General features: G+C 40.6%; 1 protein-coding gene across 1 annotated transcript in view; it reads left to right on the top strand.

Moving 5' to 3' along the window:
* Positions 1-14,583, top strand: part of ANAPC4 (anaphase promoting complex subunit 4) — a 36,730-nt gene continuing 22,147 nt past the window's right edge. The window contains exons 1-14 of the mRNA XM_028087845.2: positions 1-83; positions 174-312; positions 3,076-3,181; positions 4,810-4,942; positions 7,569-7,643; positions 7,780-7,806; positions 7,899-7,943; positions 8,604-8,688; positions 9,367-9,471; positions 11,327-11,410; positions 12,525-12,611; positions 13,032-13,096; positions 13,802-13,844; positions 13,961-14,037. Coding sequence (XP_027943646.1) covers positions 184-312; positions 3,076-3,181; positions 4,810-4,942; positions 7,569-7,643; positions 7,780-7,806; positions 7,899-7,943; positions 8,604-8,688; positions 9,367-9,471; positions 11,327-11,410; positions 12,525-12,611; positions 13,032-13,096; positions 13,802-13,844; positions 13,961-14,037 — 1,061 coding nt within the window. The 5' untranslated portion in view covers positions 1-83; positions 174-183. The remainder of the gene's footprint in view (positions 84-173; positions 313-3,075; positions 3,182-4,809; positions 4,943-7,568; positions 7,644-7,779; positions 7,807-7,898; positions 7,944-8,603; positions 8,689-9,366; positions 9,472-11,326; positions 11,411-12,524; positions 12,612-13,031; positions 13,097-13,801; positions 13,845-13,960; positions 14,038-14,583) is intronic.

The following is a 14,583-nucleotide window of genomic DNA, read 5'->3' as shown; positions in this document are numbered from 1 at the left end:
CGGCGCGGCGGCGGGGGCGCGCGACCCGCGGAGGGAGGGAGAGGCCGCCCGGGCCGCGTAGGCCGCGGAGAAGGGTCTCGCAGGTACCGCCGGGGTCGGAGCGCTCGGGGGAGGGCCGGGGCGGGGCGGCCGCGGGATGCCCCTGCCGGCCTCTGACTGGGGTGTCATTGCAGGGCCGCCCCCATGTTGCGCTTTCCGACCTGTTTTCCGTCCTTCCGGGTGGTGGGAGAGAAGCAGCTGCCGCAGGAGATCATTTTCCTGGTCTGGTCACCCAAGCGGGATCTCATCGCCTTGGCCAACACGGCGGGCGAGGTGAGTGAGCCCGACCCGACAGCAAGCGCGTTGCAGCCTGGCCCAGCCTCAGTTTCCCCTTTTGTGGACTCGCTGGGCCGCCTGTGGACCCCGCCCCCTTCCTTTCCAAGCAGCTGTAAACCTTAGGTGGAAGTAGAAGGGAGCATATACAGAAAGGATCATTTATGTGCCCATTGCCCGTATTTCATGGCGAAAACAACACTTTTCACACAGCATAGTCGCACAGCCCTGCATTCCCCGAGTCTCTTTTAGTCTTTTGTTAAATGGGCTTTTTAAAAGCCCATAATGTGTCACTCATCAACTAGACATAGTAGATCCACAGACCCTGTCCTGAATTTGCTTACGGTTTCGTAACAGAACGAAGATGAGTTACTGTCATACCGGAGCTGTGAATGTGCATGCATGTAGCTGCCACAGAGGATAGGTTAAAAAATCCAGAATCTCTTGTCCAGGTTTCCTACTATGGATCGGATTGCCACCTCCTATTAAAAATACCTTTACATTTAGGAAGGGAGTGATGCTTCCCGGGGTTCCTGACGCAGTGTACCTGAGTGTTGTCACTTGGCGTTTCTAGTTCCTATCACACTAGGCTTCGTCAGGTATACCCACTGCATCTGCCTTTCTCCTGAGAGCCCTGGTTACCAGGCAGCCATTGTGTGAGGAAACCTTCAGCTCTGCATCTTTCCTCCTTTGGCCTTTGGGCAGGTTTCCTGAGAGTTACCTGGCCAGGTGAGAGTTGTGTTGTGTGCAGACTGGCGTGGCCACCAGGTGGTGAGGAATACTTAGCAGCCTGCAAAGCTGCCTCGCTCTTTTGACTAATAGCTTCTCATCAGGCCTTGATGTCTCCTTCCTCAAGGCCCTCCGTGATGTCTTCTGGTCCCTCTCCTTTGCCACTGCACCTTGGAACTCTTCATGCTGTACAGAGGAGAGCCAGAGCAGCAGGCCAGAAGGGAGAGAATGGGGCATCGGTGCGACTAAATGTGTGGATGTAATAGTGGGCACTTGTTTCCATTTCCTCAGCGAAGAGAGAGAGTGCTGTCCACGAGTGAGGATGGAGAAGAAAATATTGGAAGTTTGAGGGGAAAGGCGGGGTATGAAAAGCTGACAAGGCAGGCGGACTAGGGACACTTACTAAGATTGCTGGTCAGTGTTAAGAGCCACGGAGGTTAGTGGTCTTGTAGTTTGAGGGAATCTAGTGAGCACGGTTGTGTCTCTGCTGTTCTGTTCGACTGCGTGGGTTTAGGCATGGTTGGGTTTCACCAGGGTTGTCGTTTTGCAAATGTGACATAGCAAGAAAGATGCAAAGGAGTTAAAGTTACATGTCAGAGGAGCGATGGTAATGATGATCCTCGGATTAAGTATGGAAGTGGGGGCTTGTGTGAGTGAGGGACAATGAGTAGGTGGAATCAGTGGGTTGTAGGACTTGGTGAGGTTGAAGAATTGAAGTTGGGTATTCGTAGGGATGAACTAGAAGGACAGAGACAGTGATGGAAGGTGGGAGGTTTGAGACATTATGGCAGCACTTGTAACTGTAAGGACAAGATCAAGGGCATGACCCCGGGAGTGATTGAGGTGAATAGAAGATGTGATCATTGGAAGAAAGGTAGTTGGGCACTGAAAAGCCAGGACATCATAGCTCTTGAAATCACCAAAAATGGGGATGAATAGTGTTGGAAAGCATGAGTGAGTCAGACAGGAGTCCAGATCTTCCAGGAATGAGGGGGATGGCCTAGGGGTCTTTAGGGAACTGCAGTTAAGAGGGGTAGTGGGTGGTATGGTGTGATTGCATATGATTCAGAGTTAGAGGATTTTAGAGAAGAAAAGTCATCCAGAAATGGCATCGGGGATCAAGGAAGAAACCACCTTCATCTCCTGGCCCAGTAGAATGGGGAACATGGGATGCAGCACGGCTATCACCTGAGAATCCTGCTGGAAAGTGGTGTCCTTGGGTGAGAAGCACATTTCAGAGAAGAGAAGGAAGATGTGGGCATCTTGATGATACCTGATTGTGAATTTCAGAGGGCACAGAGGAAAGGTTTTGGAAATAAGGAATGGCAGAGACAGGCTCGGAAAAGAGCACTGTGTTTAGGGAATGAAGGATTCCCTGTGGGGGCCAGTGTACCAGGAGTGAAGAGTGCTGTGAGCTAAAGGTGGGAGAGGTGAAGCTGTGAGTGTGGGGACCTAAGAAGGTGTGGGAGGGTCTGCAGGGATGCATGCAGTTCCTTATTTTCAGTGGTTGTGTAGAGGATGGAGTAGGGACAGCCTTATTTCTGAGTCAGAAGGAGCTCTGGGACACATCTTGACCCTAGGAATTTTCCCGTGTGGAAGTGGAAATTTAGAATGGCTAAGTGACTTGCCCGAGACCTATGGCCAGTAAGCAACACAGCTGAAGTTCCATCCCAAGGTGTCCGATTCCAAGTTTGGTGTTATTTGACTATTACAGCTACTTTTCTGTGATTTATGTTCCTTATTTCTTTTTCTGTCATGATCTTTTTGGACAACCTTATTTCTTTCTGAAAGATAAGTCTCTTATTGACATAGAAGATGGGAAAATGTATAGAGTACAGGGTTAAATTAGGTCTTGTTTCACCCGTCGCTTTGAATATACCTTCAGTTCATTCAGACCTTGTTGTCTTCTAATTTCTTCTGATAGCTAAATATTATGCTTAAGATTATTTTTAAAGATTATAGTGAGGATCTAGGTTTATTTCAGTTTCGGAAATGGATTTTTAATTTTTTGCCATTGTATCTCTTTTGTCTTAGGTTTTACTTCATCGACTTGCAAGTTTTCATCGAGTTTGGAGTTTTCCACCAAACGAAAATACAGGAAAGGAAGTGACCTGTCTGGCTTGGAGACCAGATGGCAAACGTAATGATAGGATTCTTTGAAAATACATTATTATTATTATTAACAAAAAGTATTTTGTAAAGAAAGCTTATTTCCTGAAAGAATTTATTGTTCTTATTATATTCTTATATACTAAATATCAGCCTGGGAGCTTTGCTTTTTGGAAGCTTTAAAGTGTTTTCATAGAGTTGAGATTAATTTTACTGTGTTGTTTCTTGGCTGAGATCTCTCTAAAATGAAATTTGACTTCTTGGCAAAGGTAACGGTAAAATAAAATCTGGGGAATGTACAACATACTTAGGCTTTGCTCTTGGCACTGTCTTGTCCTGCACTGATGGCCCACGTTCCGTCTACCATTCACTAGTCCGTCGAGTACCACGGTGGTCTTTTCTCCGCAAGATGTGTGTTAACATTAAACGTGTAGCTCATAAGTATTCTCTTGGCACGAATGCTTGTCCCGCCTGAAAGACTATTGGCTCTGACCCCATTCCTTCCTCTTTCTCCTCCTGCCCTTTATTTTGTAGCTGCTTACGGCTTCCACCTGTTGTTTTTACAATGACAGTCGTGATTTGAGCTGCTGTACACATAGAGTCAATACAGTAAAATGCTATAAATTATACAGCTTAAAGTTCATCTGTTATCATTGGTGCTTTAAGGAAAAAAGACTGAATCATTTTTGTAAAATATGTATTCCTTATTGCTTAATTTTTTTCTGGTAAATATAAATGAGTCTGTAAAAACACCCGGAAAGCCTGTTCAGCTCTCGTTTTATCTTTTAATAAAAAAACAAAGAGTATGTGTAAAATTAGAGGACTTTTATAAGTAACATCATGAGATCTTGCACTATTCATCCAAAAACACCAGAATCTCAAAAATAAATCATGAAAGTCTGTGTGTGTTGACATGTATAGAAGTAGATGAACTTTTTATCATTAAAAAAATATGCCTCGTGTTTTTGGACAGTGAAATAAGGTTTTTGGGGTAATGATTATTTCAAGATTGCTTTAAATTGTTTGAAGAAGAGGAGATGTGGGTTGCCTCACATCTTGCAAAATTGTGTGTCTTGGTATACCGTGAAATGCATAGCCCTCTACTTAGAAATTTTTAATTTGATGTGTTAGGAAGATGTTAGTGACCTGTGTGGAGAAACTGTACTAGGTAATTCAGCCACAGTGAAAGAAACAAGACTCATCAGCGTTTGATGGTCTTGTTTCCCATTCAGGGTTAGGAACAAAAGGGAATATTGAACCTTCTAAGAACTAAGCAGATGGAATCGCTTCTCACCGTTTGGGCACGTTCACAAGACCAGCATATCTTGGTGATAGGATATTATTGTTTGTCTGTTGAGACCTATTCTGTATCTTCTGCTTGGAAGCAGGGCCCCAGTCCAGAGGCTTTGATGTGGAAGATGTGTAAGACATAAGGGCAGTACACGAGAAAGTAGTAGGTCACTCATGAGAGTTTGAGCCTTTGAAAATAAGCTTAGATGACAGCATAACTGCAGGTAAAGATAGCTTTCCATTTTTAAAAATATTATTTAAAGGAAGGATTTTTGGGTTAAATAATTTCTATGATGATGATGCATTTAAAATGGTGAAACGGGGCAAGAAGTGAAATAGCCATTTCGTTTTCATCGTCTCTTGTTTCAGTTTTGGCCTTTGCTCTTGCGGACACCAAGAAAATCGTTCTGTGCGATGTAGAGAAACCTGAAAGCTTGCACTCCTTCTCTGTGGAGGCCCCGGTGTCTTGTATGCATTGGATGGAAGTGACGGCAGAAAGCAGGTAGAGGATGGAGTAGGGGGACGACTCCAGCAGCCGCCGTGGGACAGCTGTGCGCCTGCCGGGATTAAAACGCACTCTTGGGAGGATCTGAGTGCTGAGCATGGGCAGGCTGCATTTAACTTTGGGTTTTCGGTTTATATGCCTGAAGGGCTAAGATTTTTCTTTGCTTTTTATTTTTAGTAGTTAATATCAGTGCTTTGTACTTTCTTCTTTCTTTTTTTAACTTAAATTTTAGGTAGTTAGTGCAATATTGGTTTCTGGAGTAGAATTCAGTGATTCATCACTTACATACAACACCCAGTGCTCATCACAAGTGCGCTCCTTCATGTACATCACCCATTAACCCATCCCCCACCCACCTCCCTCCATCAGCCCTCAGTTTGTTCTCTGTCACTGAATCTTTATGGCTTGTTTCCCTCTCTCCCTTTTTTCTTTCTCCCCCTTCCCGTGTGTTCATGTTTTCTTTCTTAATTCCACGTTATGAGTGAAATTCTATGGTAGTGATTTGTACTTGCAAGTAATAGAAATTAAAATTACTAATTAGCAAATTGAGGTTCTTTGTTCCTTTTTGCCACCCAATTCTTTAAGAGCTTGGGCGTTTTTTTGCATCTTCAAAATATCCTCAGAGTACAAAAAGTGCTAAGTTGAGCACTCTGGGGTGTTTTGTTTTGTTTGTTTAAAGATTTTATTTATTTGAGAGAGAGAGCGAGCATGAGCAGAGGGAGGTGCTGAGGGAGATGGAGAAGCAGACTCCCCGCTGAGCAGGGAGCCCGATGTAGGGATGTGGGGCTCCATCCCGGTACCCTGGGATCATGACCTGAGCTGTAGGCAGATGCTTAACTGACTGAGCCACCCAGGTGCTCCTGAGTGCTTTGTTTTGATGCTGAATGAGTTCTTTCTGTGTCTGTGGTCTTGATAGTTTCCTGGTCTCATGAAAGTAACTTTGCCTAGTCTACATTCAAGTCATATACCAGGTTTGCAGTCAAGATGGCCTAAAGAATAAATGGGTTTACCTAATAGTGAAAATAAAAGTTTTTTTTTTGTTTTTTTTTTTTTAGGAAATGTGATAATTTTCTTACCAATAGTCTTTCCTTCCTTTTTTTTTTTTTTTAAAGATTTTATTTATTTATTTGACAGAGAGAAACACACAGCGAGTCAGGGAACACAAGCAGGGGGAGTGGGAGAGGGAGAAGCAGGCTTCCCGCCGAGCAGGGCCGATGCATGATCCCAGGATCCTGGGATCATGACCTGAGCTAAAGGCAGACGCTTAATGACTGAGCCACCCGGGCGCCCCAGTTTTTCCTTTCTAATAAACTTTTAATTCAATTTCAAATTAACTAAAGGGGGAGTCTATAAAAAATTGAATAATAAGGATCTCACCTGGTGTTTGAAATTCATTATAGATAAAACATTTATCTATAGTTAATGCATCATCAAATAATCCAGGGTTGCAAATGGTCATGTGAATTTATCAACGCTTAGAGGAGCAGAGTATACCATGTCATTTCTGTCCCATTCAAGTTACCTGCTAAGTGTATCCCTAACATACTTTCTACTAATAGTTTAGAAGTATAATGTAGAGATTCCAGGATCTCTCAGGACACCAAGTTTGTGTTAAAGTGGGAAAAAAATGCGTGCCAAGTCACCTTTTCACTCATTTATTACCACCCTTATTTTGAGGTAGAATTGAGAAAAGGGAATAAGCAAGACTATTTCAAAATGCGTGGTGTCGTCTTAGATACCTGCTGGATTGTCAAATCCCCAAATGTGTATAAACCATAGAACCCACAGTTAAATAAGATAATTACTGCAGTGTTCTTTAAAACCCATTCTTCCTTGGTACTCATATGTATTTAGATGGTTCTTAGATGAGAGTTAAAAAAATCATAAATTCTTGGGACGCCTGTGTGGCTCAGTCAGTTAAGCATCTGCCTTCAGCTCAGGTCATGATGCTGGGGTCCAGGGATCAAGCCCCATGTCGGGCTTCTTGCTCAGCGAGGAGTCTGTTTTTCCCTTTTCCTCTGCCCCTCCTCCTGCTCATACTCTCTCTCTCTCTCTCTTGCTTGCTTTCTCTCAAATAAATAGAATCTTAAAAAAAAAAAAAATCCTGGGCACCTGGGTGGCTCAGTTGGTTAAGCGACTGCCTTCGGCTCAGGTCATGATCCTGGAGTCCCGGGATCGAGTCCCGCATCGGGCTCCCTGCTCGGCAGGGAGTCTGCTTCTCCCTCTGACCCTCTTCCCTCTCGTGCTCTCTCTCTCTCATTCTCTCTCTCTCAAATAAATAAATAAAATCTTTAAAAAAAAATCCTAAATTCTTAGTATCTAATACTGAGTACATAGAGAAAATTATTTATTAATATTTATTCCTCTAAGTGTGAAGTGGCTGGGTTCCCCCCGCCCCAGAAACAAGGCCCCTTGTAAATGAAGAATTTCCTATTTTTTTGTTTGTTGTTTGTGATTATTACAATGACTGCTTTATAATAGTAAAATATGTGTGGCATCTGTTTACTTGGTAATGTATATAATATGTAAAACTGGGCAGTTTTTAAAAAAAGTACTTTTTAATGGAAAGACAAGTAAAATCTCTGGTGTTTTAGTAATGCTTCTTCTTGGCTTTTCTTTTCAGTGTTCTAACATCCTTTTATAATGCTGAGGATGAATCAAATCTTCTCTTACCTAAACTACCTACCCTGCCTAAAAAGTAAGTATCAGAGTTTAATTTCATTGGAATCCATCTTTTGCAGATTTCTCTTTCCTTTAACACTGTGATGATTTTCTCATGCGTTTTTAAAAATATATTTCTATCGCTTTTTACACTAGTCTCTGTTTTTCTCTAGTTACAGCAACACCTCAAAAATTTTTAGGTAAGATATGCCTTTTTTGTTTTCAAGTAAAATAATCTTTTATTAGTTGAAAGATGTAGTTGAAAGGTAACCCAATTATTTTTATATTTTAGTGAAGAAAATTCTGATGAAATTATTAAGCTTTTGGGAGACGTCAGGTAAAGTTTGCAAATATCTTAAATAACAAGTCTAATTTCTTAAAGTTGGTGTTTGATATTTGAGACAAGAGTTCAGAGTTTCAAGGGCAGTTCCTTTATGTGTCATGTTATTTCCCTGCTGACAAACACCACTGAACAATATACAGACATTAGTGTCTGTTATTTACTTGTTTGTATTGTGTGGTCTTTGATTGTGTCATGTTCAATAATACTATAATGTACCTTTGTTTATTTTAATAAGTAAAGGAGGTTAGATGTTACTAGAGTTTCTAAAATTAAAATTAAATATTTCAAGTTTTTTAAGCCCTTTTAATACATTTAGCATCAGAGCCGTGAAACAACTAATGGCACTTTCTATTAGATGGAAAAAGGATTGTGTTGTTATTGAGAGTATATAAATACAGTAGTTGTTAAAATACTATAGCCCTATTTTACTATAAACCGATGTTTTTTAGGCTAGAGCAAATTTATGTTCCTTTGAAAAAAGGAAGAAGCCCAGTGTAATTGAATATTGAGTATTGGTGAATTTGTTTGGGGTTTCAGTTTCCCCGCAGGGAAGCCTTAGCATGCAGATTATCTGAGAGCAAGAACAGTTTATATCTTGGTTTAAGAACTCGGTCTTCTCTGATGTCCTCAGCTTGTCACATTCCTTTTAATTAGGCTTAATATTCTTGTCCTCGGAGGAAGCTCTGGATTTATTGAGCTTTATGCGTATGGAATGTTCAAAATTGCTCGAGTCACGGGGGTAAGTTTTCCTTTAAAATTTTCCACATCATTTCTCTTAGAATATACCACCTAGAATATACCAGCTAACTGATTTATGGAAAAAAATTAAAACACGGGTATTTTTCTCAGTTTCAGTTACTGGAGTTATTCATTTTTAAATGTTAAGAGGATAATTTTATTACTAAGATAAAATAGTGGTGATAGGGTATCTATGAAGATCAGGTACTATTAGTGGAATTAGTCAACTTTTTCTTAACAAAAAGATTGACATGATACACTTGATTACGATTCAATGGTTTTCTAGTCTGTAGTCAGGGCTAGAGCTACAGTTTGTGACTGGAATGTGACGAACATCATGAGGAGCGATCTTCTACTTAGGACCAGATCTGTGCTGGTTGCTAAGTCTCGGTCTTCTCCACAGCTTTTCCGTCCTATTCTTGCCATTTCTGAGGAGAAGAGGATGTATTGTAGGCTCTCCAGCCCTTGATTTGGACCCCCGATGGAGGGGTGTGTGTCCATGAGGGGTGTGGACTGGGGGGGACAAACACCTTCCCTCCTGCACATGCGTGGGTGGAAGGCGTCAGGCATGTGTGTTTCTGCTTTAGAGAGTTCCATGAGTTTCTGTTGCCTGTATTATAAGCAGGTGCAGACTAGCAATAATACTAAATGGACCAGGGGATTTGACTCTTTTTTACAGATCGTTGGTACTTGTCTTGCATTGTGTTTATCCAGTGATTTGAAATCATTGTCAGTGGTCACAGAGGTTTCTGCTGGCGGTGCTTCGGAGGTCTCATACTTCCAGGTAAGTGTGGAAATCTGGTAGCAGCAGACAGTAAATTCATTTTTTAAAGTTGTTATTAAAACAAAGCAAGGAAAAAAAAAAACCACCTTGGAGCTTCTAAATCTCATATATAGAATCTTACTCTAGTGAACACTTTATTATTCTCAGGGCCCAGTATAGTTTTCATAAAAACAGTGTTTTGATAGTTTATTAATGACCATGTTAATTGGTTGCTATACCAGTTTATCTTTGTGCCAAGTATTCTTTTTTTTTAAGATTTATTTATGTATTTGAGAGAGACAGTGTGAGCAGGGGGAGGGGGAGAGGGAGACAGAGTGAGAATCCCAAGCAGATTCTGTGCTGAGTGCAGAGCCTGTCATAGGGCTCCATCTCACCACCCATGAGACCATGAGGGGTTGGACGCTTAACTAAGCCACCTGGGCACTCCTCTATCAGGTGTGTTCTTAGGACTCTGATCCTAAAAATAATAAAAGCTAATATTTATCTGTTGTTTAATATGTGCCAAGTACTGAGTGATTCAGTATAATTCATTTGAATCCTCACAGCAATCTAATAGGTGGGTCCTATTATTATTCCTATTTTATAGATAAGTAGAAACGGCAGAACTTGCTCGGTATCACTCATATGGAAGTGATCCTGGGCAGTGTGGCTCCAGAGTCAGTGCTCTTCACCAACACATTCCCTCTTGTGTAAGATGGTCAGTTAATGTTGGGAAAAAGTGGGGCGCCTGGGTGGCTCAGTCTGTTAAGCATCTGCCTTCGGCTCAGGTCATGATCCCAGGGTCCTGGGATTGAGCCCCGCATCGGGCTCCCTGCTCAGTGGGGAGCCTGCTTCTCCCTCTCCCTCTGCCTGCCTGCCTGTCTGCCTACTGGTGATCTCTCTCTCTCTTTCTGTCAAATAAATAAATAAAATCTTAAAAAAAAAAAGTTGGAAAAAACCTTTTGCACTGTTTATATTGTAGATTGTGGAAACTGTGTGGGCTCCTTACAGTACTTAGAGTGTGGCCTTGCCTTTAGGAAAGTCTTCCTTAGATTTTTTTTTTTTTTAAGGTTTTATTTTTAAGTAATCTCTACACCCAACATAGGGCTCAAACTCACAACCCCAGGATCAAGAGTTGCACTCCACCAGCTGAGCCAGCTAGGCGCCCCTTCTCTAGATTTTCATGCCAAATAACCCAGCCACTTAGCTTAAGGATGCATGAATTCTCAAAAGTAGAACAAAAAGATGCAGGATACACTGTGTATGATGCTTTCCAGTATTCATTGTTGTATTCAGAGCATCAGGGAACCCTCGACTTCCTGATTCCCCAGAATAGTTGGTCATATTTACTTTTCATCTTAAGGTTCTGTGAAAATATTTCTAGGATTACATTTGATGCTGTAATAAAATGATACACTATTTCTTTGAAGTTTGTAATGGATATTTTTTTAAATAACAGCTTTATTAAGATATAATTCTTATACCATTATAATGGATATTTAGCTTGTGTTTATCAGTAGCCTATAGTTCTTTAAAAACTTTTTATGTATATTTGTAATCATTTTTTAAATTTCTCATAATAGTGTTACAAAATAGATTATTTATCTAGCTATGGAGATGGCATTGCTAACCTAGAGAGGTGTGACCTGCGCACACGTAAACATGGCAGATTAGAAAATCCTAAAGTTCTGTTCTTTTAGTCTCGAAAGTACTAGTCTCAAAGGTAGCAGAATTCAGACGTAGTCTTTCTGATACATACTTAGACCTTGACTCTTCTAAATTGTAGGATTTTTTTTTTTTTTTTTTTTTAGCTGGGACTGATTTATCTTTAAAAGAAGTATGTGTGGTTGTAACTCACTTTATTTTGATTTTACAGCTTGAGACCAATCTGTTGTACTCTTTCTTACCTGAAGTAACTCGGATGGCTAGAAAGTTTACTCACATTTCAGCGCTTTTACAGGTATTTATTTGTAGCTTGTTTTATGTGAATATTTACTCTTAAGTTTCTAACAGTCTATAAATAAAACACTTGCAAATTTTATTCTGTAAAGCTAACTGTGGTATAAAGTGTCTATTCTCATAATCTTATAATGTCCATTAACAAGAAAAAGGAATTTAATTGAAAATCTATTCCCACCAGAAAAGAAAAAAGTAGTTTAAATCTTTTAAAAATAATCCCCTAAGTGAAATAACATTTTGGAATTTGAAAAGGCGTACTGCAAATCAAGCATTATGGGAAACAGCTATCATATCAGTTCACTCTTGTACATAAAAACCCACCCCAAATTAGCCATGGTTCTGTAGGTCAGTGTCTTAGTCAGCCCACAGTTTGGGCTGGGCCAGCTAGAAGGTTCTGTTGATCTGGGCCAGCTTCAGCTCTTCGCAGCCCAGCCTGGTCCTGTGTCAGTGGCCAGCTGGCTGGTCTGAGTGTCTCTTAGCCGCGGTGGCTCCACATGTGCCATCTCCCAGCAGGCTAGCCCAGGCTCGTTCCTGAAGTGGCGGCCACAGCAGGGGTGTCAAGAGTGCAAGGGGGAACGTGCAGAGCCTTTGGAGACCTTGGACTCGGTGTCCCTTCTGCTGTGTGTCGGTCATGGCAAGACTCAAGGCCAGCCCAGATTCAGGGACTAGGGAGATGGAGTCTGCATCTGGATAGAGGAGCTACAAAGAACTGCGGCTGTTCTTTTTCCGTCTGCCACAGCCCCTGACTTACTTGATGTCAAAGATTTCTGCACATCGGTGTCTTTTTAAGGATTCTGTTTGAAAATTGAATAGCTGACTCAACCAGCATTTTGACAGTTCGTGTACATGAAACATACATATAAAAAGCTGGAGGATGTCTGTTTTACCAGATAAAAACTTCATTTCTGAATGTTTGATAGTTAAGTGGTTATCAGGCATTAGCTGTGGTCTTCTCTTTCACAGGGTGAGTTAAAAATGATTGAAAGTAAATTCTGGATTTCTTTGAGATAGTTGGCAGGAAGAAGCATGTATTACTTAGCAAATTGATTTATGTAGTTTCTTTTTTTTTTTTAACTATTCTGATAGCTATTTTTTTTTCCCCTTCTTGTTAACAGTATATAAATTTGTCACTAACGTGTATGTGTGAAGCCTGGGAAGAAATACTGATGCAGATGGATTCTCGTCTCACCAAGTTTGTGCAGGTAATGTTTGTGAGGTTTCCCCTGGAAGGAGTGAAAGCGGGTGCGCTGTCCTCATTGACTTTCCTAGCTACCTGACGGATACTGGTTGGGTTTGTAAAAATTGAAGGTCAAGCTTTCAGATGGCTGGGTCTGATCGCACACTGTTTCCCCAGAGAGGAAGGGCCCTCCTCGCATTGGAACAACCTAGGTGAGGATGGGTCTGTGAACTGCAGCAGGTGGGGCGTGGAGAGTCAGGACGGGCGTTGGAAGAGCTGACTGGCTACTCTCCACGAACCGATAGTCAGATAATCAGTTTAAATCAGGATTTGAAGGAAGCAGAAGGAAAAGGAAGGGAGTCATGCTCCTATAGTTTTAATTTTGAATTATACATATGGTTATAATTTCAAAAATATATATCATGATGTTATCCATTTTGTCTAGGAGAAGAGCACAACCACCTCTGTGCAAGATGAATTCATGCACTTGCTGTTATGGGGAAAAGCAAGGTAGTAAACTCATATTAGGTGCTCTTGCTTTTTCTTCTTTTTTACAGTAGTTTTTTATTTTGAAAGGAATTCATATTCATTGTAAAAAAATAGAAAATTCTGGTACATAATAAAAATAGTATCTATTTTTCTAGATTTTCTATGCATTTTTTGTAAATGTAATCATTTTCTGTGTCTATAATACATATATGTATTTCTAAATGTGTAAAAAAATTTGTTTTTTTATGGTCCCGTCAGTCTTTTCCTTTATGGTATCTGCCTTAGCGTTATTCTTAAAAAAGACTTTTCCCATCTTAGGAGTATTCAAAAGATTGTGTTTTCTTCTAGAGTTTTTTTAGAGTTTATGTTTTATTCCATCTACATGTTCCAGATGTGATTTATTTGGTTATATGCTATGGAAGACTAACTTCTTTTTTTCTGAAGGTTTAGATAATTGCCCAGCATAATTTATTGAGTATTACACTTTCTCCTTCTGGATCTGAAATGCCATTTTAGCATTCAGTACATCTTAAATATACTTCAGTCTGTTTCTGGACTTGACTTTTCCTGTTTTCTGTCCCTTTGTGACTACAACAAAGTTTTAATTTTTGTTGGGCTATTTCTTTTTATTTTGCTTAAAAATGTTGTTTTTACTTTTATAAGTTTTAAGTGCTGCATTCGCATTTTGAATAGAGAAGACTAAAAATACTTTCTTTTTCATTGCAGTGCTGAACTTCAGACCCTCTTAATGAACCAGTTAACAGTAAAGGTGCAGCTAAAATATCTCTGTCTTTAAATGGCTTATGTGCACATTCTTGATTTTTTTTTTAGAGCAGCACACAATATCTTACTTATATGCTAAACATATTTTTTTCTCTTACTTAGGGCTTAAAGAAGCTTGGCCAGTCTATAGAGTCATCATATTCTAGTATACAGAAATTGGTTATAAGTCATTTACAGAGGTATGAAGGTGATGTTGAATCTTTGGTATTGTGTCTACATGTACTTAGTGTCAGTGTTTCTTCATCAGCTGGCATTCTCTTTTTTTTGAGACTTTTCTAGCTAAAATTGTTGCATTGGCACTTGAGGGGAATCTTGGAGTGCCCAAGATATAAAGAGTCAGTAATGGTAAATCTTGAAATAATTTTCAAACATCTGTTCACCGGGTTAGGCTCTCTGTCTGGGCTTTTTTCCCCAGCCAGACAACCATGAGGTATATTTTGAAAAGGCATATACCTTTTTTTGTTTGTTGTTTGTTTGTTTGTTTGTTTTTTAAAGATTTTATTTATTTATTTGAGAGAATGAGAGCACGAGAGGGAAGAGGGTCAGAGGGAGAAGCAGACCCCCTGCTGAGCAGGGAGCCCGATGTGGGACTCGATCCCGGGACTCCAGGATCATGACCTGAGCCGAAGGCAGTCGCTTAACCAACTGAGCCACCCAGGCGCCCCTTTTTGTTTGTTTTTTAAGATTTTATTTATTTGTCAGAGAGAGCGCACAAGTAGGGGAGC

Source organism: Eumetopias jubatus, unplaced genomic scaffold (genome assembly GCF_037043125.1).
Source record: "Eumetopias jubatus isolate StellerSeaLion01/CBP00866 unplaced genomic scaffold, mEumJub1_p1.0 scaffold_2, whole genome shotgun sequence".
NCBI lineage: Eukaryota > Metazoa > Chordata > Mammalia > Carnivora > Otariidae > Eumetopias > Eumetopias jubatus.
The sequence above is the reverse complement of the archived record's forward strand: the minus strand, read 5'-3'. Positions and strand labels throughout refer to the sequence as shown.